Consider the following 27612-nt stretch of genomic DNA (forward strand, 5'->3'; position numbering starts at 1 on the left):
CTTGCATGCTATTAGGAATATAATGACCTCGCCCTTTAGGCACAGGTCTAACTTAAAATGTCAACAATGGAGCTGTTATGTTCAAGTGGCCCAGTAAACCATTACACTGTGACAGCGATGTCTAAAACTTGTAATTCTAAGTTTCAGATTAGGAAATTCTGTTTAGGTAAATATCTCCCATTTGGAGAAGAACTGGAAGTGTCAACAAACCAGTAGCAAAATGGCGACAAAAGCTGCTTCCACTGACAGTTACCCTAAATAAAATACACTCATAAAGTCTCTCTCCAGGGATTAATTAAACTGCTAAAAATTCATCTTTGTGTATCAAATGTACATGTTTAGACGTTTTTCCATGAAAAGAATCACTTCCTGCCTTAACATAGCTTAGATGTAACTCTACACTGTGGCTTCATTTAAAATGCACAGATCTATGAAGCCCCCGCGTCTCTTTCTGTCAATATCCTCCCTACTTGCTGCAGATTCTACACGACTTCAGCCACATGTATGAAAAACTGTCTGTCTGAATTGTCTGTGTTTTAGAGATGTCATCCGTATGTTGCAGTTTCAAGGTGGAAATGCTCGAGCATGATACTGACTTCCTTTTTTTGCTTATGATGCACATGGTAACAAGGTAAAGAAAATTGATTTTCACTGAAGGGGCTTTTTAACAATTATATTTAAAGTCCAAATGTCCATTCTTTGTGTTCTGAACAGAACAAATCCTTCCAAACAGTCAAAGTAGCTAATTTAGGCTATCTAAATTGTGTGACCACAAGGCTATTAATGGGAGTCTTGCAAGAACAGAAGAGTTTTTCCCATTTAGCCGACACAACTCGAATGCTGATACCGCAATTACACCAGAATCCTGAAACTGAAACAGCAAACTAGAAATCAGCCATCCATTATCTATACACCGCTTAATCCTCACCAGGGTCGAGGGGGCGCTGGAGCCTATCCCAGCTGACTTAGGGTGAAGGCAGGGGACACCCTGGACAGGTCACCAGTCTATCACAGGGCTACACTTAGAGACAGACAACCAAGCACACTCACATTCACACCTACGGAAAATTTAGAATCACCAATTAACCTCAACATGTTTTTGGACTGTGTGGGAGGAAGACGGAGAACCTGGAGAGAACCCACGCTGCACGGGGAGAACATGCAAACTCCACACAGGAAGATCCCTGGTGTCCTCACCGGGACGTGAACCAGCAACCTTCTTGCTGCGAGGCAACGGTGTTAACCACTGACCCACCTTGCAGCCCAACTAGAAATCAGCCATTACTATTTTAATGATTTATACTATAAGACGGCCTTTTTGCTAGCAGACATGAGAAGTACAGGTACGTAGAATCCTCGGGTGTAAAAGCTGCTGATGAGATTTTTATACTTTCTCTATATACACCTATGAGAATCATTTGTTTACTCCTGTAAAATTAACTATTTCCTCAAAGGCGATAACCAATCCTTTTCATTAAACTAACCAGCAATTGGTTTGCTTTAAAAAGCTGCCAGCTTCAATTAAAGAACTAAAAAAGTACTGCTCTCATGTTCTCATCTCAACTTCATCTGCACAAAATCAGTCGCATTGCACCTTGGGCTATTATGCGTAAACAAAAGCGGCATGTTGCTACCACATGACGCAAATCACGGGACAGGATTGGCTGCCAATGACACAATCCTCACAAGCGCTTTCTGTGGCTTCTTTCTGGTGTTACCGCTCATGCACGCTGACAGTATTTGACAGCAATATGGAGCATAACATTTTTACGCTCTGTAATATTATATGTTACCTACATGTAGAAAACAACTAAATGGAGCAATCTAAGTAATAAACCCAAAATCAATATTTTATCATCTGTTAACGTAGTTCAGGCTGTGTCTTAGATATAGCCCAAGGTGCATGTGACTGATTTTGTGCAGATGGGTCACATTTATGATCTGGAACAAATGGAAACACACAATAATGCAACAGTAGTATTGTGTTCAACAAACCTGCAATCTGAACAGATCCATCTTCTCCTAGTAGTATGTTCCCAGCTTTCACATCCCTGAGGGCGACATAACAATAACACAGTAAAGTAACACAGTCATGCGGAGCAGCATTGATTCTTCCATTCGGCCTAATGAGTCCCACTGACCGCCACCATCTAGAACTCTGCCCAGGGGGCTGAGAGAGGGTTAAGCCTGGCTCTCAGTGACCTTGAACTGCAGGAAGTGTACAAGTCACAATGACTGAGCTGCAGCCAAACGGATTAACATATTTCTATTCACGTCAGCCATTTGTTCACCTGTTTGATTCAAAGTAACTTACAATAAAGTGTCGACAATGTGCTCGCCAGAAAACGAGCAATACATTTACTGGCATTTTTAAACTCAGGTCTTGTTACCGAGGTTTTCTTTATTCTTAATTCTTCATCAAAAACTGTAAGTAAATGGTCAAATGTTTGAGAGGGAAAAAAAAGTAAATTAAAAGCGCTACCTGTGAATTTGTCCATTTCTGTGCAGATAGTCCAGGCCCTCTAGAACTTCTTTTAATATTGTGGCAATAATAGGCTCGTCTAAAGCTCGATTTTTATCTTCTTCTTTGCTTGTGTGCTTAATTATATCCAGCATGGAGCCTAAAATGACACGAAAAAAAGAAAACCGTGTTGTTATTTTTTCACATATTAATGAGAAAAACAAATCAGCTTTCAGTGTCTGTTTCCTACAATAAAATATGACAGGCGGCACATTACAATGAGCAACACTCAGTCCTTCACAACCGAGAGCTGTAAGGATCTGCCAGGGAACATCATTACAGCATAAATGTTGTTTGTTATTTGAAAATGTGGGTATAATTATGCTAAAACCAGCCTAAAATGTTGTGCTTAGAAAACACTTAATTAAAAATATTGATCTGTTGTCTTTTAGAACACATTAGAATAAGCAGTGGTTGAAAAGCTAACGAATTAGCTATGCTTGACTACATTTTTCAAAACTCAAGAAACAAAAACTACAATTTTTAGCAATTATTTGGAGAATTTATTGCATTTTACCAGATAGATGTTAGTAAAGGCTAATGCTAAGACTGAGTATGATGACTTGTTCCCAAATCCTTAAATCAAACACAAACATGTAAAAGAGCATTTAAAGTGTAGCATCATCACATTAGCAATAACATATCAGTATGTTTTGTTCCATACTTTCTTCCAGGTGAAGCTTACCTCCACTCAGAAGCTTCATGACTAACCAAAGTTCATCCTTCACAACAAAGGAGGTGTAGTAGGTGACAACATTGGGGTGGCTGCACTGGCTCATGGCTTGAATTTCTTTCTATTGGCAGAGACAAATAACAGGATATTTCACATATAGGACAGCTGACTTTTATTCTGTGTTTCTTGATAAGAATCTGCACAGGAAGGTCCATAGATTTACATACACCTCAGCAGGAAGAGCTTTGCAGCAAATGATCCAGATAATAGAAACTACAAAGAGCATTAACGGATACTGGATTTTCAGATAAAAAGAGAACAATAACAATATGGATCAGAGGGAAAGTAGAAGTACAGCTTTCGAGAGCGGGACAAAAACACTAGGCTGAGAAAATAGCCCGTATTTATTGTACTCACCAATAGCTCATCCATGCTGGTCTGGCATTTTTCCAGGTTGATTCTCTTTATGGCCACGCGCTCCTGTCTGGGGGTACAGAGGGCTGCCTGCACCACAGCTGTGGCCCCGCTGCCTGGAATTACAGCCACAACAGAGCGATGACAAAGTAGACACAAACCAAGAGGGACTCGCATCACACACAGCTGGATTTCACAGCTTAATTTCAGCATCAGTTTGTAACTTCATGTGCTTCTGTGGCTGGCTGAGGCATTGAACAAACACAATATTAAAAGCTGACTTATGACTACAGCACCTTTCTTTCAGCGTGGCGAGTTGTTTACTTGGTTCATTACAAATCAGGCCACGCTGTGGAGTAATAGAGTTGTTCACACCAAGACGCTGTGACACACAGCATAATGCTTGCCAACTGTTAGTGGCAGATAAGGCAAAGAAGAAAACACATGAGATCTGACTGCTTACCAGCTAATTATGAGCACAGAGAGGGGTGGTCTCACTAACTCATCACAGTCAGCAGCAAACAGCTGTGGTGCTACTCCTTATCAGTGATGATATGGCTTGTCAGCTCATCTGCACACTACATGCATTTACCACAAATACTCACACAACTTCCTTTTGTACCTTTACTGTACAATCAAGACTACCACTGTTGGTTTTTTACAGTAATTTTTTATTTTTTTTATATTACTAAACACTAAAAGTCAGCATTATGTGACTTACTCGAGCAAATGATTTCAAAAGGTTAAGGTTTTAAGAGGTTTAAGCAAAAGAAAATAAAACAAAATATTCATTATTCCATAAATCGGCAACAAGAATAAGTACAGCCTTCATATGGGCTTAAGTAGAATACCAGCCTGTATAACATAGTGACAGAGCACACGTTTTCTTTTTTCTGGCTATATTAAGGCAGTGCGTAACAACTGAGTCAGAATGTCTGCACTCACTGCCTTTAATCCCCTGGCTATTATTGGAGCAAGAGCTGAAACAATTCATCAATAATAGATTAGTCTGCAACAGAAATTTTTGGTTAATCCTTTAAGTCATTTATCAAGGAGTCAAAACACCGTTGCCATCACAGTTTCCAATGTGAAGATTAGCTGCTTTTCGCTGACATAACTGTGAAATAAAAAAAAGTGTTTTGGACTCATAGTGAAACAAACTGGCACATATAAAAATATCACCTTGTTATGTGATCAAAATGTGTTGTGTTACTACTGACAGCTGTGTTATTTAACTAAGCGATGAATGGAAAAACAGATATAATAAGAACAAAAATTAATAGGAATTAATTATTGATGAAAACAAAGGTTATAGTCGTGGTGTGTCTCACTTTTTAGTAACAATTCTACTATTTTGAATGTTATAATTAATAATAATATTGACTAAACATACATTAAACACTGTCCACTGTGAAAACTACTACTGACAGTTGTGTTAATACTAATACTTAACTCGGGTGATGATGGAAAAACCGGTTACAGCTACAATAATGGTGAGTTGCAGCCCTGGTAGAGGTGTGGTGATACTAGAAATAACATTTCTTTTTCCATTATTTAAACTAATGATGTTATTAGCTGTATGATCATAGCAGTAAATACACATTTTAACCGTGCCCACTGTGGGAACTATTACTCTAAGTTGTGTCAATACTGATATTTACTTGTATGATGAATGTAACAACAGAGAAATACTGAAAATAGTGGTTGGTCACAGTCCTCGTAGTGGCGTGTGTGTCCCTTTGTTCTGTGGGTAAGTCAATATTTTAGTGATGCTGAAAGTTACAATTCCTCTATTTGCATTATTATTATTAAATGGTGAATGGGAAAACAGATTAATAATAAAAAAAAATAATGTCGAGGCGCAGATCTCATAGTGATGTGCTTTACTTACTTTGGGTAAATGAACATTTTAGTGATACTAAAAGTTTCAATTCCCATTATTATTATTAATTGATTATTGATTATTATAGTAAACATATTATCCATTATGAAAACTACTACTGACAGTCGGATTAATACTGTTATATAACTGAAAGATAAATATATATATAGTTAGTTGTACTCCTTGTAGTCGTGTGTCTCACTTACTCTGGGTAAGCACAGGTTTCAGTGATGCTAAAAGTTATAATTAACTAAATGTATGATTACTATGGGTGATGATATTTTAACATGTTCCATTGTGAGACCAGTACTGACACTTGTGTTGATGCTGACATTCAGCTGTGGAGATTGGTTGGAGTCCCAGTGGTTCTGTGTCCCACCTACTGGGGATAAGCCTTAAAATAACTATTCTGCTATTCCCCATCAATATAATTAATAATGTTATCAACTGTTTAATTATTCTGGTAAATATGTTTCAGCATTATCCACTTGAGGACTTGTAATTGCCTATTTAACTCTGACCGTGAGCCACAGAATGAACAATTGAAAAAAACACATTTACAGCTTCTGTGATTTCACTAATGGCTAATAAACTGGACACGTGCCATAAACTGAGTAGGTCTGTGTTGTCGGAGGCAGCTGAAAAAGCCACTTACTGACTGTGACATTGTGCTGTAACCCATATTTCAACTAATTCCGCTTCGCCTGAGTCACCGACACATCTGCTGTAGACCGGCAGCCCCTGAACGTGTCTGGCAACATCCGCATTGCAAAGCATTGCAGGAGGCTGCTACATAGGAAAAAAGCCGGTAGGCCGTCGTCGTCGTTCACACTGATAACCCGCCGCCGGGAGCCCGTCCGTGATAACACATCCCCCGGTACTAACCTATGACTTCCTGCAGCTCGTACGACTCCCTGGTAATTGGCCAGCTGGTTGTCGGCGCCGGTTGCGGGTGTTGGACCGGAGCCGTGGGTTCGCCTTGATCCGCCATGATGATGATGATGATGCTGCGCTAGTTAGCAGCGTCTCTCTCGGACTGACGGAGACGCGGAGAGAGAGACTCAGTCAAATTTGACCTCCCCTCCTCGGTACAAGTGTCAGCTGGCAGCCGCAGCACAACTACCGCCGCCGCCACCGAGCGCAACCCGGAAAATAACGGACCACACGCGTGCGCGAGCGCACACACACGCCCCCGCGCACGCGCTCACTACGACAGGAGCAGGTTGATGTTTGAACACACACACACAGGAAGACCGATAACATCACTATTAATCATCTGGGAGGACTGGCGTGTGTTTAAAAGTCTGCCGTGCACAGATGAACTGCACTGTGTTCCAGTTAAAGCAGCTAGTTTGTCATTAAAGTGTCTGAGTGTTTTTATTTCATCATCATATTTGCATTATTACCATCATCAGCAGAGACTTGAGTGTTGGTGACACGTATGTGTGACGGTGTCATGTCACATGCAGTCAGTCACAGGGACGCTGCTCGCTCTGGCCGGCAGGTGGCGCTGTCACACCGCTCAGTGACCAGTGGGGACAATAGGCAACGATTAACACACTTCAGAATTGAATATAGTCATGAAGTGTTGCTGGAGCTAAACTGATTACACAACTGATCACCTGCAGACAAGGTTGTCAACTTCTGTCATACTTCTGAAGTATCGATATCTGCTGCCCCTATTTGTATTTGTTTGTTAATTGATTATCTTTACGTTGTTGGTATGACAAATATTATGAGGTTAGCAAACTGAGCATGTCGAAATCACTTCCTTTTTTGACATTTGACATGAAGGGAAATATTTATTAATTATTTTATGTTGTACTATGTCTTATATTTGGTTTCCAATGTGTGTCTACAATTATAGTACCACCAGGGTTGCACCTTATCATAAATACTAACAATTTTTGCACATTCTTGTAAATACCGGCATTTTAGGCAACGTATTGCTGTTTCTTTGACCAGCACAATTTGCACATTCATTGCCAGTTCTTTTGTACTTTGTCCTTTTGTCTGTCTTGAATGTAACATGCGTTGAGATACTGGATACCTTGAATTTCCTCAAGAGGGTGAATAAAGTATCTATCTATCTATCTATCTATCTATCTATCTATCTATCTATCTATCTATCTATCTATCTATCTAGTACATAACATTCTGGCATAAGATGGAAAATTGTTCAGTTTATCTATTGTAATATTAATTATATTTTAGGATTTTAATCTTAATATTTTGATTATTCATGAATTATAAAATTTAGATAAAATATAAATTGTAGGGTCTTAACCTTCACTTTAAACATAATAAAAGTACATTTATATATGGGCTTATATTATACATGATATACTATATATTACTGAGGAGTGTTAAAACTAGTTATGTAAATGTAAACAATATTGAAGCATCCTAACCCTAATATTCAAACTAGTCCAGTAAATGTAGAAAACATATAAAACTGGAGGGTCTTAACCTTCATATTTAAATTTGCTAGATAACATATTTCTCTATTGGAAAACATTTTGGGTCAAGTGCTAATTAAATAATGGTGACTGGAATAATACTAACATTTAATTCTAATATGGTATTACACCAGGTATACAACATATGTAAAACACACAAAACATATAGATGCTTGCCAGTTAAGTTAAAATTAATACAGTTTATTAATAAAACAAGCAATCATTTCTTACTATCATAAGGCTTTTGACTTGCTGTTTTAGATATATATTTAGGTTAACTTTATTTTTTAAATTAAAAAAAAAAAATGTAATATGTTATTCTGTTTTGTTGTATTGCCTTATAATTCTAATATTTTTTAAAAATATATTTTATTATATGTAAATGGTTTTACACTGTTCTGTGAGCACCACAAAATACAGCTAATTACATCTAAATATTAGTAAATGTGTTTTTATGTCCAAACATTTTTGCTTTACTTATAAAATATAGTAACGTGTCACATTACTGTAGGAAAAAAAGTGTCAGATTTACAGATAATACATCCAAACGGTCAGTAGGTGGCAGAGTTCACAAAGCACGTTGTAGGTTATTGCTAGTGTTGCTATAATAATTCTTATTTTTACATTTCCCTATTTTCGTAAAAGCATCAGTTTGACTTTTGGCTGATTATTTAAGCTGACGACTCACCTGAATGGCAGGTTTTTATTTTTATTTATATATATGTGTCTATATAGGAGTCTACCACAACACAACAGCATGTGAAACCAGATAAGACTACAACAAAAAGACATCCAGCGCTGGTGGGTTCATCAGGAAGCTGTCTGCCTGTGTGTCTGTGAGCGCTGCGCCGTAGTGAAGCCGGCAGAACGTGCGCCGACTGCGCTGCTTGACATTTCAACGCACCAATCAGTCGCTGCGGAGCTGATTGAGTCTACTTCCCTACACTGGAATAGCTGAGGGGAAACGGACGGACGGCGATCGCACACGGATATCTCATCATCAGCCCCCGTCTGAGCGGTCAGATCGCCTGTGAGAGACCTCGGAGATCCAGCGGGCCGTCGATTCCTCTTTCCGACCCGGTCACAGTGTCTGCTGCAGGGAGATGGCCGGTATTCTGGCGTGGTTTTGGAATGAGAGGTTCTGGCTCCCCCATAATGTAACCTGGGCTGACTTAAAAAACACAGATGAGGCAACGTTCCCGCAAGCCGAGGATCTGTATCTGGCGTGTCCTTTAGCATTCTGCATCTTTATGATACGGCTGGTTTTCGAAAGGTGGGTCCGAGCACATGCGATGATCATCCAGGTGGCTGTTGTGTCGATGAAATAGCCCGGCGTATGATGCAGCACGCCCCGCTGTCCGCGTTTGTCAGTCTGCTGGCTAAACAATGGCATCTTATCTGGTTAGCCCACAAATCAACCGGGGTTGATCATCCTTCTTTCTGCAGGCCTGCACTTACGCGCTGTCTGCATTTGATGCATCTGTCAGTTGCACACACTGTGCAGCCAAGTTACCAGAGCCTGGCCGGTCCAGCTCCTGCTCCCTCAGCTCAGAGCCACATTTCAGCTTGTCCGGAACAGGCTCCTTTGACTGATCTTAGCGGGTTTCGTCCAGCTGTGCGTGTTTCATCACCGTCTCTGTTGTTGTACAGGAAGGCTCACAGCCATGATGGTCACAGCCTGGCAGACATGCGTGGGTCAGGAGCCTCTTTAGGAAGTAGTGAGTGAGGCCTTGCATTTCCCCACTTCACTCATGAATTAAAAAGTGAAGCTCGTCTGAGACAGAAGCCTTGATGCTTCATCTGCTGCTGTTGGATTCATTAAATGCTACATGGAAGGGAATATGTATTGCTCAGTTGTTAACCAACAAGTAAGATTCAAGTGATCAGAATTAAGATAATATTGTGCTACGGCTCTTCTTTTATTCTGCATTATCACTACAACAGTTCAACTCAGTCATTTTCCACCTGTGTTTGGCCACATGTGCTCCAGTCACACACAGGTAGAATAAAAAGTAGAGCTGGGAGCCAACAGATGTCCAGGTGCAGGCACCTACTACCAGCAGCTGCACAGAATGAGGGGATATGCATGTATGCATCACTTACTGCCACGCCGCTGACTCCTAAACACAACCAATCAAAGAGAAGCATCTGTTTTGATATAGAAGTGTCCTGATCTGTTAATTGCAGGTTTATTGCGAGACCATGTGCCATGGGCCTGAAGATCCAAGCCAACGGGCCACAGAAAGCACAACCCAACGCTATCCTGGAGAAGGTTTTCACCGCTATAACCAAGGTGGGCTACATGAGTTCTCCTCCTCACACCTGTTATATTCTCGTCATTTGTACTACAGTGACAGATTGATCTAACAAAGTGTGTCGTTCTCCTGCCAGCACCCAGATGAGAAGAGGCTGGAGGGCCTGTCCAAGCAGCTCGACTGGGACGTGCGAACCATCCAGCGCTGGTTCCGACAACGACGCAACCAGGAGAAGCCCAGCACTCTCGCCCGATTCTGTGAAAGCATGTAAGAAAAACTCCATCACAACACTCGCCTAACTTTGCTGCAGACCGTTTTCCTCATCCACCTCACTGAGAATCAGACTTGTAATCCGTCTAGGTGATCCATTACAGCAGCATGTGCGCTGGTGTTTCATTGTGGCTTTTAGTAATGCTTTTGTGAACTGGTTTAAATCAGCTGCACAGCATTACCTGTCATCAATATCACACCTCTGACAGTAGTGAAAGCAGGCGTGATAGTTCATTTTCATAATGTATGTAAGTGGAGATTCACAAAAACAGCATAGACAAATGAAGACGTTAATGTAAATGGATTTTTTTTTTTTTTTAAGCCTGTGGTTACAATTTCTGAGAAGTGAAAGTGAAGACTTTGTGTTGCTTGCTTTGTCAGAGTAACAAAACCTTTTCAGTTTCCAATGTTATATCCAAAAAAGGAGAAAATCAGCAAATCTTCTTATTTGAAAAACAGGTACCAGTCTGAGAAATTGCTGAAATGCAGTAATCAAACTAATCATTTCATCTCAGTGGACAAGCTGAGACGCTGTTCGGTCCTCCAGCTGCTAATACGGTGCTACTTCAGTCTTGGTTAACCATTACTGTGCACTACATGGCTTGTAAAGATTGCAACATAAACGCTGGTGCTGCCGTAGAATAATAGTCAAGATGTGTCCCAATGCGAACCAACAAACCTACTCAGCCTGTAATAGAGAACGGGCTAATCTGCAGCAAAGCATTTGCCATCAGGGAGATTGTAGTTACTTAGCAGTGTGATGTTAAAGAGCAACGAGCGAGTGTCGCTGTCAGAGCAGAGTCATGTCTGACACCAGTAGAGCAAATCTGGCAGTTTTGAGACACAGGGAGCCTCACATCCTCTGATCCGCCTGAGGCTGCTGTTCACTCGGGAGAACACTGTTGGCTGATTAGACCGCTGGACTCCTATTACAACCTCAGAGATGAATTTGAAATAAACAAACAGGCTTTCCTCCCCCCTGCACATGAGAGGGAAGATGCTAGATTCGGTGCTCCTCTGGAATATGTGTGGGGCTTTTTTTTTGAACAGTCTTCGCTGGCATTTGTTCTGTTAAAGCAACAACTGTGCCAAAGCTGTTATCTGCATTCAGCATAACTGACAGCAGACAGCGCCGGGCTCCGCAATAGTTTGTCCAGGTTCGTCTGTCTCAGTTGCCTACAGTGCAGTTCTTCCAAACGGGGGCTGGCCTCCGTCCCTCCAGCCGTGATTGAGCTCTAATTAGGCCCTCATGCACAGCTGTTGCAGACTGATAGGATTCTTTGTCTCTCAGTTGTCAGGACGGCTGATCTGTTGTCTGTTCTTTTCATTATGCAAACAGGGAGTATGTAGCGGACGCATTTGGTGTGAAAATAATGAAGACTCGGCATGGACTTTGTTTACCAGCTATTGTTACAGACTCTCTTTTTACCGAATACACAGCAAAAACAAATAAATCACTGAATCAGCCAATCAAGTTCAAGATTATTTTTTTTTTAGCAAGAAAACCTACAGTAGCTTGATTCTTGCAAAAAGAAAAAAATTGAAATCTTGAAAGAAAATTAAAAGAAAGATGACGTGATGCAGCAGAAGACTGGCCTGGTAGTTTCTGCAGCGTCCTTCCCATGACTGAGGCAGGAACACGCTTTCATGTCCTCAACGGCCTCACTTGTCTGATCTCATTTTCTTCCATCTTCCTTCTTTTCTGCTTTTACTGAGAACAAAGAAAAAATAATCACAAGCAAAGCAATTCGCATGTTTGGGGTTTTTTTTCAAGCATCACATTTGATATCACTAATAAAGTTACTATTTTTGTCCCGTAAAGTCTATTTTTGGCTTCACTTAATATGTGATGTATGCTAGAATGGAGGCCTCGGACTAAAGTTACACTTCCTTTTTATATACATAACCGTATATTACAACAATGAATAGGTTTCACTTTTTGAAAACACACACGCTGATAACCACTTTTACATCTGTACGCCAACACAAAGCTGTTGCCATTAATTATTCATCTGAGCTCAACACTAAGACTTGTTAATCTAGTAAAGGAAACAAAATTCACTCACCATCTTTTAGTCCATGTTTACCGTAAAGACACAAAAGTGATTGTGTCGTCTGACATGCAGCAAAAAATGCAAGTAAATGTAACACAGAAGTTTTATAGTTGCTTATGAGGTTAATGGTAATTGCAGTTGAGCCTTTTTTTTCAAAGTTCTGCCACATTTCTAACTAACCATGATCTTCATTTGAAATCAAATGAAAGCCCCAAACATGAATTCATGCTTTTGCACTAGAAACGCACCAATAATAGCAGCTCAGACTGCCAATATCCTCATTACCGCTCTTCCTCTAACCGACGCGTAGGTGTATGATTTTCATACCTTTCACAACCAACACACACCTCCCCAGAAGCAGCTCGCCAGACACCAAGCTGACAAGTAATAAGCATGTTTGTGCTCAGCAGATGCTTATGGGACAGCTGAGAGATGAGCCATTTACATTTGTTCTTGGGAGAGGACGGCCACGCCCGTTTGTTCCTTTCGGTTACTCACCGTCTCCTGGCACCGCATTAGAATAACTGGCTGTTAACAAGCTTTTCATTTGGGCAATTTCAAATTATGCATCGTAATTAAACAAAGTAGGCAAATACAAAAAAAAAAAAAAGGTAGAAGGGACAGATATTACTACCTGAGGAGCAACAGAGGCGGTATGACGGCACAGAGAGAACAAGGCTTCCTCACAGCTGAATTTTGATAAAGCCAGAGCGTCACAGCTAATTGTCATGTTGAACCATACGAATGCAAAGAGTTGCAGCCAGCTGGTGCTCAGACTACCCACCTGGAGAAGTGACAAAGTTAAATGGAATGAGCCAGCATGACCTGCTTTTTATTATTTCATTCCGTCGCTAGGTGCTACGCTCAGAATAAAGTCAGCCTCATTACTTAGTTTTTGATCGAATCAAAGTTCTCCCCTGAAATTATTTCTGCCCTCAAGCGATGTCCTGTCTAAACAGGTACGTTTGGTTCCAAAGTGATCTGTACTAATTTAAAAACCACAATTTCATCTCATGTTCTGAACAATTTATGGATGTCTGATTAAACAGTTATGAAAGGAGGGCGTTTGTGTCACATTGCAGACTGGGTCGTAAAAAAGTACAAGTCGTAAGTTAAAGTAATGCCCGTACATATACTTAGCTGTGTTATTCACAGCTATTACACAAATTAATTAAAAATGTAATTGCCTCGTTGCTGTAACGCTGAATGCAGCATCTAAACGGCACCTCTTTGATGATCAAACGAGAAATGCGGCTGTTTTCTCTTCAACCAATCATTATCAACACTGCATCTGAAAAAGTGCAACTCATAATGACAAAACCCATCTGTGACTGGCTTTAGAAAAAAGAAAAAAAAAGAAAAGTCTATTCAAGGGAAGCAGTTGTGAGTCATTGTGATTGTACATATATAGCAGCGATTCAACAGCACTTGAAAAAGACTCTTGCGGGCTTGATGAACCAGTTGCCATGCAACAGTGTTTACTGTGTGCCAGGTAGACTCGTCCAGTTAATTTGGTTTTACAATACTGTTGATCAAGCACAAAAAGCAGTTAATGACGGCTTCCGCGGGCCACGTGTTGACATGCTAATCATGTCTCTAGGATTCATTAAAGAGTTACATCTGAATTTTGTGGGGGAAAAAAACACTCACTCCCACATAAAAGGCCGATCTCTGCTGGATGTGACTGCACTGAGAAAGTGATGTGAATTTAGCCTGTTCTCTTTTCCAGTCTTCGTGTCATGTTGAGTTTCGGGGCTGTGGCTGTCAAAATGTGTTTGATCTGAGGTCAGCTGGAACAACCACACTGCACAACCTTTAAAGTATGCAAAAGCTCGTCTCACATGACAGCCTATGCAGCTCCTGTCGCAGCCGGCATTTGATGTTTTCTTCCATGTCAGATATCAAGCTTTGTTTTGTTGCTGTGTTCTGACTCGTGAAGGTATGGAACTATACCAGCAGTGTATGTAATATATAAAAACACATATCTTTGCCCTGAGGTGGCTTCAGCATCTATAGTGACTTATAAGCTGAGCACAACAAATAGTATTTTCTTTGTTAGACATACAGTCTGTTGCCTTGTTTGTGTTGAGAACAGACATACAGTCTAATGCAACGTCCATTATATATGCACAACTCCCCGCTCAGCAAGTCTTTGATCACGGACGTGTCAGCTGAAGCGGTTTCTTCCCTGTAAGCTCAGCGTCAGACCTCATGATCACTTTCCCCACCATTGTGTAGCTGTGGTTACTGTAAATTATGTGCGGGACTGTGCAAAGCGCGGAGCAAGAAGGCTTGGCAGCGGACAGAGCGAGCATCTTTCCCTCTGGACCTCACCACTGTGAAGTCAGTGTTGTCCCATTTTCAGTGATTCACCCCAGACTGCAGTACTGGGACAGTGAGAGGACCTCACACCGCTTCAAATTTAGGATTATTACAGCTACATATTGTGCCACAGTGTGCTGCATCTTGAGGGGGAAAAAAAAACACATAAATAATGTACAGCACAAGTTGTATCAACTTATCCGCCCACAATGTTTGGACTTTAAGATGCATCGTGATTGCAGAAGTTCAAGATGACATGCAGCTGCGTTATTCTCCACAGAGTGGTCTGATTAAAGCACTTCTCTGTCTCATTTACTAATTGTTATTCTTCATCCAAAATTATAGATTCTTGGTTGGATTCTGGAGAAAAATTAGAAAAGTAAAGATTGGAAAGAAGACAAAGAGTAAACCAGTCAAGAGGTCCGGCTTCTATTTATTCTGTTTTTTATTTGTTTCAGGTGGAGATTCACGTTCTATCTATACATATTCACCTACGGAGTGCGTTTCCTTAAAAAGGTAAGTGTGGCTTACAGATAAATTAGCATCAACCTCCTGCTGTATCTGTTAAATTTAGTCCGTGAGGTTTGAAGCTGTTTTTTCAGCAGCACATATGGAGGTAAATGGTTGGCGCCTTGTTGTGAGACTGACAGCTAAAATGGATGTTCAAGCGTAAGTGAGTCATTTTATGAAAGATATGTGTAACGGTATATAGGGATCGTTCACGGGAAGGGGAAGCAGCAGACTGATAGAAATCAGCTCTATTCTGAGTATTGCATAGTGTTAAATCAGCAATCAGTCTAATAGGTAGCGCGTGACTGTGAATGTTAACTACTGGGTGTCAGAGTCTATATGTGCTGTTGGATGTCATTTTATTCTATGTGGGATGGGCCTCCTATCAATGCTGTTATACAAAAATCACTCAAAATGAGATATATGATGATATGGTGACAGTTAGGATGACTACCTGATGGGAAGTGTTTTATTAAAACGACACAGATATAAATTCAGTTCAATAAGTTCTGGTGGTTTTGTTGATGGTATGTTTAAGGGAACGGTGTTCTTGGGAGATTTCAAGATGTTAAATGTTATTAGTAAAATATGACTTTTTAGTATGTCTGTTATTATTATGTTATTGTATTATTATAAAATAATATTACATTTTGGTGGTTTAAGGGTGTTAATTGTCTGCTGCAGAAGTTTCATGTCTACCTATAATAATGAACTATCAAGACACAATGGCAGTTCTGTATGTTTGCTAAAAAAAAAAAGGAAAAAACACAACTTTTGTTTGTAAAATACCAACCCACCAGTTATAATATTAGCATTTAGCTTACATACCTTTTGGGTCTAGCTTATCCGCTATGTGCGCTAGCATTTGCTACATTAGCTTGAGTGGCTAACTGTAGCTTTAGGATGCTAACCTGTCTAACAGACTTCACACAAACTGTGCACTGCATTGAATATTTTTCATATTAAACATTGTCTGTTAATATTGTAGAGTACTAACCTTGATTTTTGTAATTAGTCAGGTGATTTGGTATAGGATATATTACTGCTGAGACTAAGCTTTGATAGTTATATAAGTCAGACACATTTGTATGGTAAATAATATTTGTAGGATGTTAACGTTAATATTTAAATCAGTTAATATCGTGTTTATTAAATATTGTAGAATTTTAACTGTAATATTTAAACTTGCCAGATGAATCTGTATTGTTAAATGTAAAATGTTAAATTTTCAATATTGGAAAGCACTTTGGCTCAACATTTTGTTTTTTTTTAATTTATTATTTATTTTTATTTAACCATTGTTTAACCAGGCAAAGACATTAAGAACAAGATTCTTATTTACAATGCCGGCCTGGCAAGTGCCATAGGCACCTGTAGGGCAAGTGGGGGAGGGGAACACAAACAAAATAAATAAAATAAAATAAAATCAGTAAACATGTAAGCAATATAAGACATCAAAAGAGGAGTTAAAATGTAACAAAACATTTACAGTTGTCGTTAATGTGCCATACAATCCCAGACTTGCATTGCGCAAAACTTGAATAATCCTGAAGAAACGCTCTCTCATTTTGCCTGTACTAATGTGTATGTACAGCAAAATGACAATAAACTTGATTTGATTTGATTTAAATAATATCGGAGATCTGACTTGAATTGTGCATTTTATCTTTTGCCTCATTTGTAAAAAACTGTGTCACCGTCGGTGCCACACAGTGTGTCGTTAAGTTCAAGGGATCCAGGTGATAAGAGCATCCCAGCACTCCCACTAAGAACCTCGCTCTCTCTGTTCCAAAAGTTAGAAATTCCTCTGAGGTTACTGCCATCAGTGAACCGCCCTCGAGTGAGAGTTCAGTTTATGGTAACGAGCCAGTTCGCTAAATATCGCTGAAATATATGGCTGAGATGGTTTAATACATTTCATACATATATTCATGAAAATACATAAATTAACACAATCACCGCAATAATAGAGACGGAGTAGGAAAAAATCTCCCAGAGACACAAGTTGCATGACAAAGCACTTTGTGAAAATAGTTCAGCCCCTGGCAGACGCTGCTGCAGGCTCCAGCCTCTGTGGGATTTATTAATAGAGCCGGTCTGGAGAGGAGCGCAGGAGACGTAAACTCAGTCACACTTATGGGTCACCGTTTGCTTTTTACACATTTCTTTAGCATCATATTTACCATTACTCAGTCATTACTCAGGATTTACCATGAAGATGAACCTCCCTTGGTTCCAGTCCAGCTTCTTTTTATGGCAGAACATGCTCCGTATTACAGCAATCATTCTATCGTTCAAGGTCCCCGGAGTTTTCTCACTAAATTATGTACTACGTTGCTGTCTTAGCTTTAGTAATTCACTTGTTGATTTATAATGTTTTACATTCTGGAATGTAAAGTAGTTTCATTTGCGTAAGGTTAAAAAGTGATGGTTTTAAGTGAATGTTTTCCTTTTCTGCAGACTCCGTGGTTATGGAACACTAAGGAGTGCTGGTACAACTACCCGTACCAGGTAAACATTTACACAACGCTTCTAAAACATCATGTTTATCCATCCTCAGCAATCATGATCCAGCATTACCAAATTCATTCTAATATATTTAATGTAACCCCAATGCTTTGTGTGTTTATGCAGCCACTGACTGTGGACATCCATTATTACTACATACTGGAGCTGTCTTTCTACCTGTCGCTACTCTTTTCCCAGTTCACAGACATCAGGAGGAAGGTAGGAACGACTACAAGTCACATCAAGACATAACCTCATGCATTTCCAATAACATGAATCATTTGCTGTTTGTTTAAAAAAAAAAAAAAAAAAGCTGTAGTGCAAAGCAAAATGTGACACTTTGTCACTTTTTTTGTGTTGAAATCCAGAAAACTATGTTTATGCGGCTGTAAGTAGCGCTGTCGCTGCTCTCGTCTGACTGTCCGTCTCTTCTGTAACTGTCACCAAGGCTCTGTAATGTTTAGTCTATTTGCTTGTAAAATTGGCTTTCTGCCTCAGTGTATTCTCACTGATGTGTGAAATAACAAAACATTGCGAGGGTAAAGGGATTAACACATTTTCCATTCAGAAGATTCAGAATTTGCATTCAAACTTTGCAACTTTGTTTGACTGAAGGCTTCTCTGTCGGCAGCTGACTGAACTTTTGTAACGTCTCGCAGAGAGCTCAGATGGAGAAAGACAGAAGCGCAGCTCAGATTCAATTTGATTTGTCTTCTCGTAATGATTAAAGTGCATCAAGTTAAGTTTGTTATTTATGTGAATAATGATATCAGACACACTTTTGTCCTGGTGGGAACAGCAATAGGATAATAGAGCTATTTCACGGCAGACATTTTAACTTGTCTCAGCAGGAAAACCACAAGTGAAACCAATTTTATTAACTGTGGCTGAGTTCCATCAAGTTTGTCACTAAACCATGACAGCGAGCCAGCATGCACAACACCAGGACCCTGGAGCCCGCTCACCTAAATGGAATACAGTTGTTTTTTATTGTCATCAATTTGGTTTGTGCTTCTCCCTGCTGTGACAAGATAAATGTCTTGCTGTGGAGAAGCTCGGTTGAGGGCCTGGTCTGATGACCCAGTGTTACGTAAATCTAAAAAATAACAAATAAAAACCCACATTCAACACACCTAATGCATCACAAATACAATACACGTCACTGCCATGACTTATTTTATGCATTAACCAGATAAATCTACTCTTACCAAGAAGAAGCAGATGTTATTAACCTTATATTCATAATGAAGAATCAGATTTACACTCTACATACTTATTGCATATTGTGCTGCTAACATGATTTTAAAGGTCCAACTTGGTCAGTGTTTGTACGAACTGAGATTCTAAATAAGTTCATGCAAACATTCATAATAATCAATTTCATCCCACTCCATCTTTTTTTTGGTTCTGATGAAAATGCCTACACTTTTGGTTCATTAAGCATCAATCTGCATGCCTTCCAGCCATGACCTTACTCCTGTCTCCAGTCCATCCCCGGCTCTGCCCTCTCCACAACACGCTGCACTCACAGCAGCCCTCATGATGCCATGCTGTGTACGCCTTCACTCTGTCATCTCTTTGTTGACTGTTGGCATGTTGTCTGTTTTTGTTTCTCCTTTCAGTTTTTTCATGCACAGCACTACACTGAGGAGGTCCTCTGCATCCCCTGCCAATTCCAGTATGTTCCCCCTTGCACACTCTTTGCCTTGCTTTCATTCTGCATCTTGCATCATTACTCTTCCCTCTCGTCCGCCCCTCTCATTCGCTCACCACTTTTTTTGGACTGGTGCTGGTTTGCTTTGAGCTGCCGTTCTGCGACATTTCAGTAGCTAAAGACCTGCTAGAGGAATGCTTCCCCCGTCTGCATCCTTAGTCACCCGGAGCTTCGTTTTGAGACAATCCCAAACTTACCACCAAGGCTGGACCACAGTTAGTTGGTTATTTAGTGATTGTTAGAGTAGCTGAGGTGGTTTTCTGCCTATTTTGATTTCCAGTGGAGGAATGTGGCTTCGCTCATGTTCAGCAAGAAGCACAACACTTACTGTACAATATTTCAACACTGTGGCACATGTTAGCAAAAGAAACTGAATGTTCCTCCACCTCTGCTTTTGAGATAACTACAATACTGTTTGTTGGGGCCCTGTTGCAGAAACACTTCGGCACAAACTGTTCGTGATGGTTTATTTGCTATTTTTGTTTGTCTACGTGGTGATATGTGCTGCATGCCGTGACATTTTAAGAGCGTTTTCTTGCAGTCGTGTGACATTTTCTCGGCAACTCTGTCCCCAGGATTTCCTAATCATGTTCCTGCATCATGTGGCAACAATCTCCCTCATCATATTTTCCTACGTGAACAACATGGCGCGAGTGGGAACGCTGGTCATGTGTCTCCACGATGCGGCCGACGTGCTGATAGAGGTGAGAGAATCAGGCGGCGTGGACGGATAGATGGGCAACGTGATGATTGACGTGGGTGGAGCGTGTGGAGTTAACGCGCTCGCGTGTTTTATCTAAATTTAAACACCAGTCATTATGTTCTGCACGTGATCTCATGCGATCTATATAAAGATGGTATCATGCATGCACAGTGCATTGTTAATTATAGTTCTTGGGGCTCTGCTCTTGAGCACATTCAGTTTGAAATTAAAAGCTGGATGCTGCATTGAAGTGGCAAGTCTGAGCTTCAACTTGATTGGGTTTTGAAAGAGCTGTGTGCGAGATACAGCACTTTCAGCACAAAAATAATTTGACGCGTGGCTACTAAATGACAGCGCTGTGTCATTTTAATGTTAGTTTATGCACAAGAGCAGTCATGCTTAGATTGAGGTGTTGTAGTCTGTCAAAATGAGGAGCATGCAAGTGAAGATGATAATAAAGAATAAGACTTATCAGAGGTGGTTGGTTTGCCAAAATCAACAGTTGGGTTTAATCTTAAAAAAAGCAAGTGTGCTCAAATAAACAAAAACAATGTGTTAGACTTATAGACTTCCAGGAGTTATGGGGAAGAAAACTCTCTTTATGACTGTACAGCCTGTCAAGCGCACTCTCCAGGATAGAGGCATACGCGTTTCCTTGTCAGCAATGAAGAGAACACTCAGCACAAGATGCAAACCCCCGCTGAGCCCTAAAAACACAGAGGCCAGGTTGCAGTTCTGCTAGAGCTCCGGAAAGAAGTTCAAACAAAAAAAAAATCAACCTCTATCAAAAATGAAGCTAAAGTCAGAAATAACCCACAACAAGTGACTGTTTGACTCCGTGTTTATTACCCTACACTTTGGGCGCTGCGTGTTAAAAAGGTTTTTTATCTCCCACGCAGCTCTTGGAGCATTGATGTAAACCTACACACATCAACTCTGAGACTTGGCACTTTAATTTAGCATCCATTATTATATTACAAATTGAATGTGCTGGAAGTACAGAGCCTGACAAACAAAAGCGTGCGTGTGCTTACAGTCGGGACTTGTGTATAGGCTTTGCTTCCAATAATAGTAGAAACAAGAGCCTTTTAATTCCTGTATTGAGAGAAATGTTTCAAGCAGTTGTTCACATTAATTATTGATTTTTTTTTTCTAACACAGGCTGCCAAGATGGCCAACTATGCCAAATGTCAGATACTGTGCAACCTCCTGTTTGCAATGTTTGCAATCCTCTTCATAAGTTCCAGGCTGGGAGTTTACCCCGTCTGGTGAGTGTTATTCCCTTTACTGTGAACCATAGTTAGCATCCTTCTGAAGGCTGACTTCAGTGCGGTTTCCATCCCGTTGTATTTGCGTACAGTAGCTCACAGGCAGTCGGAGACTTTAGAAACCTGTGCAGCAGATGCCTGAGGTGCTCTCCGCATTTTGGCAGCTCATCCCTGAAAATGCATGTCAGAGCCATGAAGATCTCAGTGGCTGTGTTTTTTTTTTCCTTCTTTATCCACAGCGGTTTGCAGTTCAGACAGATCTCTGTGAATTTTGTTGCTAAGTAATAGTTACTATGGATACAACAGCTTTAACCTCTCCAAAGAAAACCAAACAACTCGGCAAATGAAAAGCAGATCATTATGGTTACTGTTTTATTACTGAAAACAGTGTCAAGGGTTTGATGTGCTAGTTAAAACATCAAAGGGGCTTCTCCTCGTCAAGATCTTTTCATCGTTTTGCGGAGCTGCTTTTGAGGTTTTACATTCACCTAGAATTTATTAAGCATTCCAAGTCGTAATCCATCCAAATTTCCTAACCACAGAGTAGAGGCAGGTTTAATTAATTTCTTCAAGACTGAATTAATTTCCTCCCTCAAACATTTTTTTTAAAAAAAGTGTAATTGCAGCAACTTGTGAATGCCACTTGTAATGGGCCATCCTGTTGGATATTTGCGGACCATAAATCAATTCTAGTCCTTGAAGAAGTGTTCGGCAGTCATCTTGCAGTGATCAGCAGCAGCGGCGTCATCATGCCTTTCACGAGCGAAGGGAGACGTCTTTTAGTTTCAGGCAACTGCTGTCGTCAGCTCGTCTTCGAGATACCATCAATTCTTGATCAGCACAAAAACGCTGTTTTGAGCACCTGCATTCACATTTTGTTGTCTTTGATACTTAGGGCCATTCTGAAGAAAGCTTTTTGATAAACACAGAGGCTGTTGGATTAGTCTGCGCAGCATTTAGGGGGAGGTTTTTTAATTAATTTTTTTAACAAAGCCAGCAGCCCACAGTTCTCTGCCTTTTGTTTCCACACTGTAATATGACGATCCTACACTACATTTTAGTCAACCCCCACCACACCGTTAGTAAAGTTGTCATTACTGTAAAGCTGTTGCCATGGCTTCAGTATCTGGAGGATGATTCACAGACATCCATTTGCAAGAACTGGTTCCAGGGATAAATTTAACACAGATCCTTGAAAATTTTGATCGAATATCACGCAAAGTCGGCGCTCTTTCTTCTCCGTTAGTCATTTTAATTGCGTTTAAAATTTATTGCTGTACATTGACTGAAGTATAAACAGCGCACTATTTCAAATACACACGTGTGTTTGTGCTGCAAACACATCGTTAAAAGCCAGGTGTCCCATGAAAGAGCCGGGGCAGAGTCTGACTCATCTCTGTGTTTGGCTTTGTGTACCTGCTCCTCAGGACACAGCGTAATTCGCCCCCTAAGAGGGAGCGCTTTGATTTCATTGTTTTTCCAATGAAATATGTCAAGCTAATTATCTCCCTCTCCCTCTGTTGCTGTGGAAGGATTTTAAATACCACTTTGTTCGAGAGTTGGGAGATCGTGGGGCCCTACCCGTCCTGGTGGGTCTTCAACCTGCTCCTGATCCTGCTGCAGCTTCTCCACTCCTTCTGGTCCTACCTCATAGTGAAGACAGCGTGCAGAGCCATCTCCAAAGGAAAGGTGAGTCACTGCACTCGACTCCTCTTTCGAGTCCCATCTGTATAATGGTTCCATTTATACCTGTTGTTGCATAATAGGGTGTTGTGCTGCTTGTACATCTATAAATACTGTGTGGTGATTTTCAGTAGCCCCTTTTGACTTTCCCTTTATTTCCTCCATGCTAACCTGCGACCTTCAAGGTGGGAAAATGGAATCCATTACATGTAAGTAGCCCTGAAGGGTGACAGCTCAGTCAACATGGTGCACTACATTTAGTTCTCGAGCATATCTCATTTGCATTCATCACAGTTCAGGACTGTCAGACAGCTCGAACTGAATCATTATACTGACTTCGGTGACCCCTTTGCAGCACCTGTTTCATGGGTGAAGTTGTTGCTTGTCCTATGAAATATCCCAACATCTACAAGATGGAATCAACACAGAATTCTGCACAAACATTCAACGTCTCCAGACAATGAATCCAAATAAGTTTAGAGGTCATTTGACTTTCTATCTGGAGCCATTGTCAGGTCAAAATGTCAGCTTGACCAACACTTTGGCCCAATCCCAATCTCCACCCCAAGGCCTTAGAACTAAATCCTCATGTCACAGCTGTTGTTCCAGAGTGTGTGAATCCACGAGGGTTGAAATGGTGTATAAAGGACGAATGGGACACACCGTCACCACAACTTGGACACAGCCCATTCCATTTTTTATTTTGAAGATGAATTCAATTCGACATTTGCTGCTCAGTTGATCAGTTCCTTTTTGTGATTAAAGCAAACTACCAAAGGTCAAGAAAGCCATGAACACCTGCATTTCCTATGGGGACATTTAACTGAGAATACACCAACTCTGCAAACAGCCAGTAGGCAGATGCCAACCTACAGATAAACCTCCTGGTTTACCTAAATTATTTAAAACTGACTGAAGAAATACAATATAAGAGTAAAAAAAACAAAGGCAAGCACAGCTAAGAAACTCAGAAGTGCAACAATCAAAGGGATTTTTAAGAGCAATTCATGAGATCAAACCGAAGTAAACAGGACCACACTCGGCTACATGAGAGGCATTTTCATTTTCAAACCTCAAAGCAATGTAATAGCTCACATTTGGAAACAGTTGGCTGCTATTTGATTACTTTTAGTTTTGAGAGAGATAACACCCACTTATCAAGAAATTGTTACTCTTGTTATCTGAACCAGCAGGTTCACATTTGTGGATAACAAAAGGGACAATGAGGACTTGGAATAAATCGGCTTAATGTTTTCATAGTTACTGCAGCTTTGATGCCAAAACTAACAAAGTAGGAAAATGAATTTAATAGATAACATAGCATTAAGTGCACCTGCATACATGTATAATGAATGGGAAATACATTCAGAGTTTTAACCGTCCCAAGTGAAATCCGAGGCTTAATCTGTATTTACTGAAAGATTGTGAAAACTGTAATGATAAATCCTCACCATGTAAATGCATGCTCGTTGCACAACAACCCTTGCCCCCATTAAATTAAGTGCCTTTAACATATGACCACAGGGAAAAAAAGTGCATAAAAATCATGTCAACACCTGATTAAGGTTGCCGAGAATGCTTGTTAAAAAGGCCATCCATTAGAGAACCATTAGACAGTCGCCAGCAAAGCTGAGAACGATGCTTCCTCCACAAACTGCTCATTATGGAAACATATAATGATGGATTTAACAATGACATGTGACATAAGACAGTAACAAGATCTGATAGAAGACAACACAGGATGATCTATTCATATATATTCATAACCAACACCACATTGTGGTGTCAATGTCTCTGGGATTTGAATAGCAGGATACAACAGCATCGCTACCCTCCCTATACCATCCATAGGTGGTTTGTGCATATTTTGTGGGCAGCAGGACAACCAAGGTTATACGTCACCGATTTCCCTATTAAATATGGGGAAGTCTGTCAGGAAGGCCTACCTATATGTGGACTGGAGGAAAGAGTGCATAAAAGTCAGCATCAGAGCCCTGGTGCACTTAGCAGGAATGTGCCTGAAGTCCATTAACCCTTTATAGGGCACTCTTTGAAAGACTTGGAAAATGAACATTTCAACCCCAGAGTGTTACTGAAGGATATGTCAAGATATTTTTACTTTTGTGACTTTTCAAAAAGAAAAAAAAAAAAGTTGAAAATCAAGACTAATAAAGTTACCATACATGGTAACTTGCCCATATATTGTTTTTGTTTTTTTTTGTTTTTTTAAATGAAGGAAAAAGAAAAATGCGAGAAACATTTATCTAGAAAAATTTTAGTTTGAGGTAATGATACGTACACAACCAGTAACCAAGTATTTATAAAGTGCTTGTCAAGTTCATTTAGTACCATTTGTCTTGATATTGGCAATAATCTCAAAAAATAAATCAAAGTAGAGTTCAAAGCAAACCAGGAACAAAGCATTTATAAAGTACCTGGAACAATAATATGAAATAAAAAAATAATATAAAAATTAAATCAAAGTGCACATGGTTGTCAAACCCCAAGAAGAGGCACAGGACGGACATATTGAACGTCCAAGGAAGTTACCAAATATGGTCACTTGCCCCACGAAGGGTTAAGGTTAAGATTGGGATCGGGCTTCTGTTTTATGACTAAACACCTGCAAAACTAGTTTTCCTCAGCCTCAGCTTCAACATGCTAACGTAAGATGTATCTTAGAGTTTTTGTGTCCTTTTACTGATATTCCTGTGATTACTTTTCTAAATTTACTTTAGAATTCTAAATAGTCTTTTATTGTATTTGTCTAAGTCTACATTTGGTATGTTAGGTTCTACAACGTCTAGCACTAATAACTGCAGTAATTAATGATTTTAAAAAAAGAATTGCCAAGGATTTCACTAATCATTTCTCAGGCAAAAATGCCAAACATTCTTGTTCCAGCTTCTCTTATTTAAGCTGCTATTCTCACCTATGTCATTATAAATTTCATATCAGTTCCGAGTCTGAGGAATTCCAAGAATTTTTTTGACATTTTACAGACTAAACAATCAGCCAATCAGACAAACACGACCTTAATGATAATGTTATGTACTGAGGTCTCCATTGTTTGAGCTTGCACATAGATTTTATGCTTTTTTACAGCTTTTGTTTTTTTTGCCTGATATTGATTGGCAGAACACCTCCAGTTTTGGCATGCAAAACCCCCATTTGTATCCCCGTCGTGCATGGCTGCCACGGATAATGACACAGATAAGAATTTTAATGAGAAAAATGTCATCTCCGACCGTCCCTTTCTGTTCCTGCAGGTGTCTAAAGACGACCGCAGCGACATCGAGTCCAGCTCTGACGAGGACGACAGCCCGCCGCCCAGTCAGAAGCACCACAGCAGCGCCACCAACGGGACCAACAAAAATCACGGGACCAACGGCTACCTGACAGGAGCCCCGTATCCCGACGAACACTGACTAAACTGATATCACAACAGTTGGGGGGGGGGGGTCATGCTTCGGACACCATCGATTTATCTGTGTGTGTGTGTGTGTGCGTGTGTGTGTGTGTGTCTGAGTGTATGGTGGAGACATGAACAACATCGCCTGTCTGGAAGTAGATTTACGTGAATGCAGTTTTGTTATCGGTTCTTTACTAATTTCCTTGCGCAATTTCTTCTCTTCATCTATATATTTGCATCAAAACTGCACACGGTGAAATATCAAACGCACTCCTATCAGTACAACCCACTCTCCGTTTAGCCGATGAATGACAGCATTCCAACTCTATGGTGTAAGCATGCTACTTTAACATACAGCAGTCTGGCATACTGGGGGTGTGTTTTCTCCTCTGTTCGTGTCCTTGTATGTTATTTATTTTTTATAAATATGTTGGCAGGTTGTAGTCAGTTATCTATTCTTACCTTGATGTCAGTGTTAAAGATGAATTAATCTTGAACAACAACACGGCTGTTTTTTTTTTTTTGTTTTTTTTTCACATCACACGTCACGATAAACGAGCAAAACGCTGAAGACCCGGGTTTACTTTTAACGCTACACCCCCAAAGATTTACCAGAACGGTGACCGAGATTGTCTTCACTCACAAATGGAAATCGTAATGTGAAGTTGACTCACATTTTTTGAAAAAAAAATACAAACATCCTCCACTCGAATTGTATATGAGATGTCAATAACAGTATTATGTGTGCGCATCAGATATGGCTACGTGCTGTATTCCCATTTGAAGCATTTTGTTAAGTATTCTGGTACATTTCTGGTAAGGATTACATTAAAGGCCATTTGTCTTCTTATGAGGCAGACATGAGTTGTTTGAATTATTCAATAAAATAAAAATAAAATAAAAAAAACATGATGATTGCAAATATGTGTGGGTGTGTTGGAAAAAAGCTTCATCAGTGAGGGGC

At 40.2% G+C, this 27612-nt stretch overlaps 2 protein-coding genes across 3 annotated transcripts in view; one reads left to right on the forward strand and one right to left on the reverse strand.

The window, feature by feature from the left end:
• The window catches only part of stk39 (serine threonine kinase 39), a 28681-nt gene extending 22034 nt beyond the window's left edge, over positions 1 to 6647 (reverse strand). For both annotated transcript variants that reach the window (XM_008278671.1, XM_008278670.1), the window contains exons 1-5: positions 6376 to 6647; positions 3612 to 3724; positions 3207 to 3315; positions 2483 to 2621; positions 1996 to 2051 (exon numbers count right to left, since the gene is read on the reverse strand). In XM_008278671.1, the coding sequence (XP_008276893.1) occupies positions 1996 to 2051; positions 2483 to 2621; positions 3207 to 3315; positions 3612 to 3724; positions 6376 to 6481 (523 nt within the window). In that variant the 5' untranslated portion in view covers positions 6482 to 6647. The remainder of the gene's footprint in view (positions 1 to 1995; positions 2052 to 2482; positions 2622 to 3206; positions 3316 to 3611; positions 3725 to 6375) is intronic.
• Positions 6648 to 8578: 1931 nt separating this feature from the next.
• Positions 8579 to 27570, forward strand: cers6 (ceramide synthase 6). Its single transcript, XM_008278672.1, has 11 exons — positions 8579 to 9222; positions 10137 to 10242; positions 10341 to 10471; positions 15309 to 15366; positions 17821 to 17871; positions 17995 to 18087; positions 20158 to 20286; positions 21447 to 21553; positions 23086 to 23242; positions 23422 to 23445; positions 26506 to 27570. The coding sequence occupies exons 1-11, from the start codon at positions 9053 to 9055 to the stop codon at positions 26662 to 26664; spliced, it is 1185 nt and encodes a 394-aa protein (XP_008276894.1). The 5' UTR covers positions 8579 to 9052; the 3' UTR covers positions 26665 to 27570.
• Positions 27571 to 27612: the final 42 nt, after the last annotated feature.

This window comes from Stegastes partitus, unplaced genomic scaffold (genome assembly GCF_000690725.1).
Source record: "Stegastes partitus isolate 25-593 unplaced genomic scaffold, Stegastes_partitus-1.0.2 Scaffold130, whole genome shotgun sequence".
In the NCBI taxonomy this organism is placed as follows: Eukaryota; Metazoa; Chordata; class Actinopteri; family Pomacentridae; genus Stegastes; species Stegastes partitus.

What these genes read in the sequence shown, in the direction of transcription:
- cers6 (XM_008278672.1), top strand. Translation starts at nt 9,053, where the DNA reads ATGGCCGGTATTCTGGCGTGGTTTTGGAATGAGAGGTTCTGGCTCCCC. An exon ending in GAGTGCGTTTCCTTAAAAAG is followed by an intron (nt 15,367 to 17,820) that starts GTAAGTGTGGCT and finishes CCTTTTCTGCAG; the next exon opens with ACTCCGTGGTTATGGAACAC. An exon ending in CGGCCGACGTGCTGATAGAG is followed by an intron (nt 20,287 to 21,446) that starts GTGAGAGAATCA and finishes TTTCTAACACAG; the next exon opens with GCTGCCAAGATGGCCAACTA.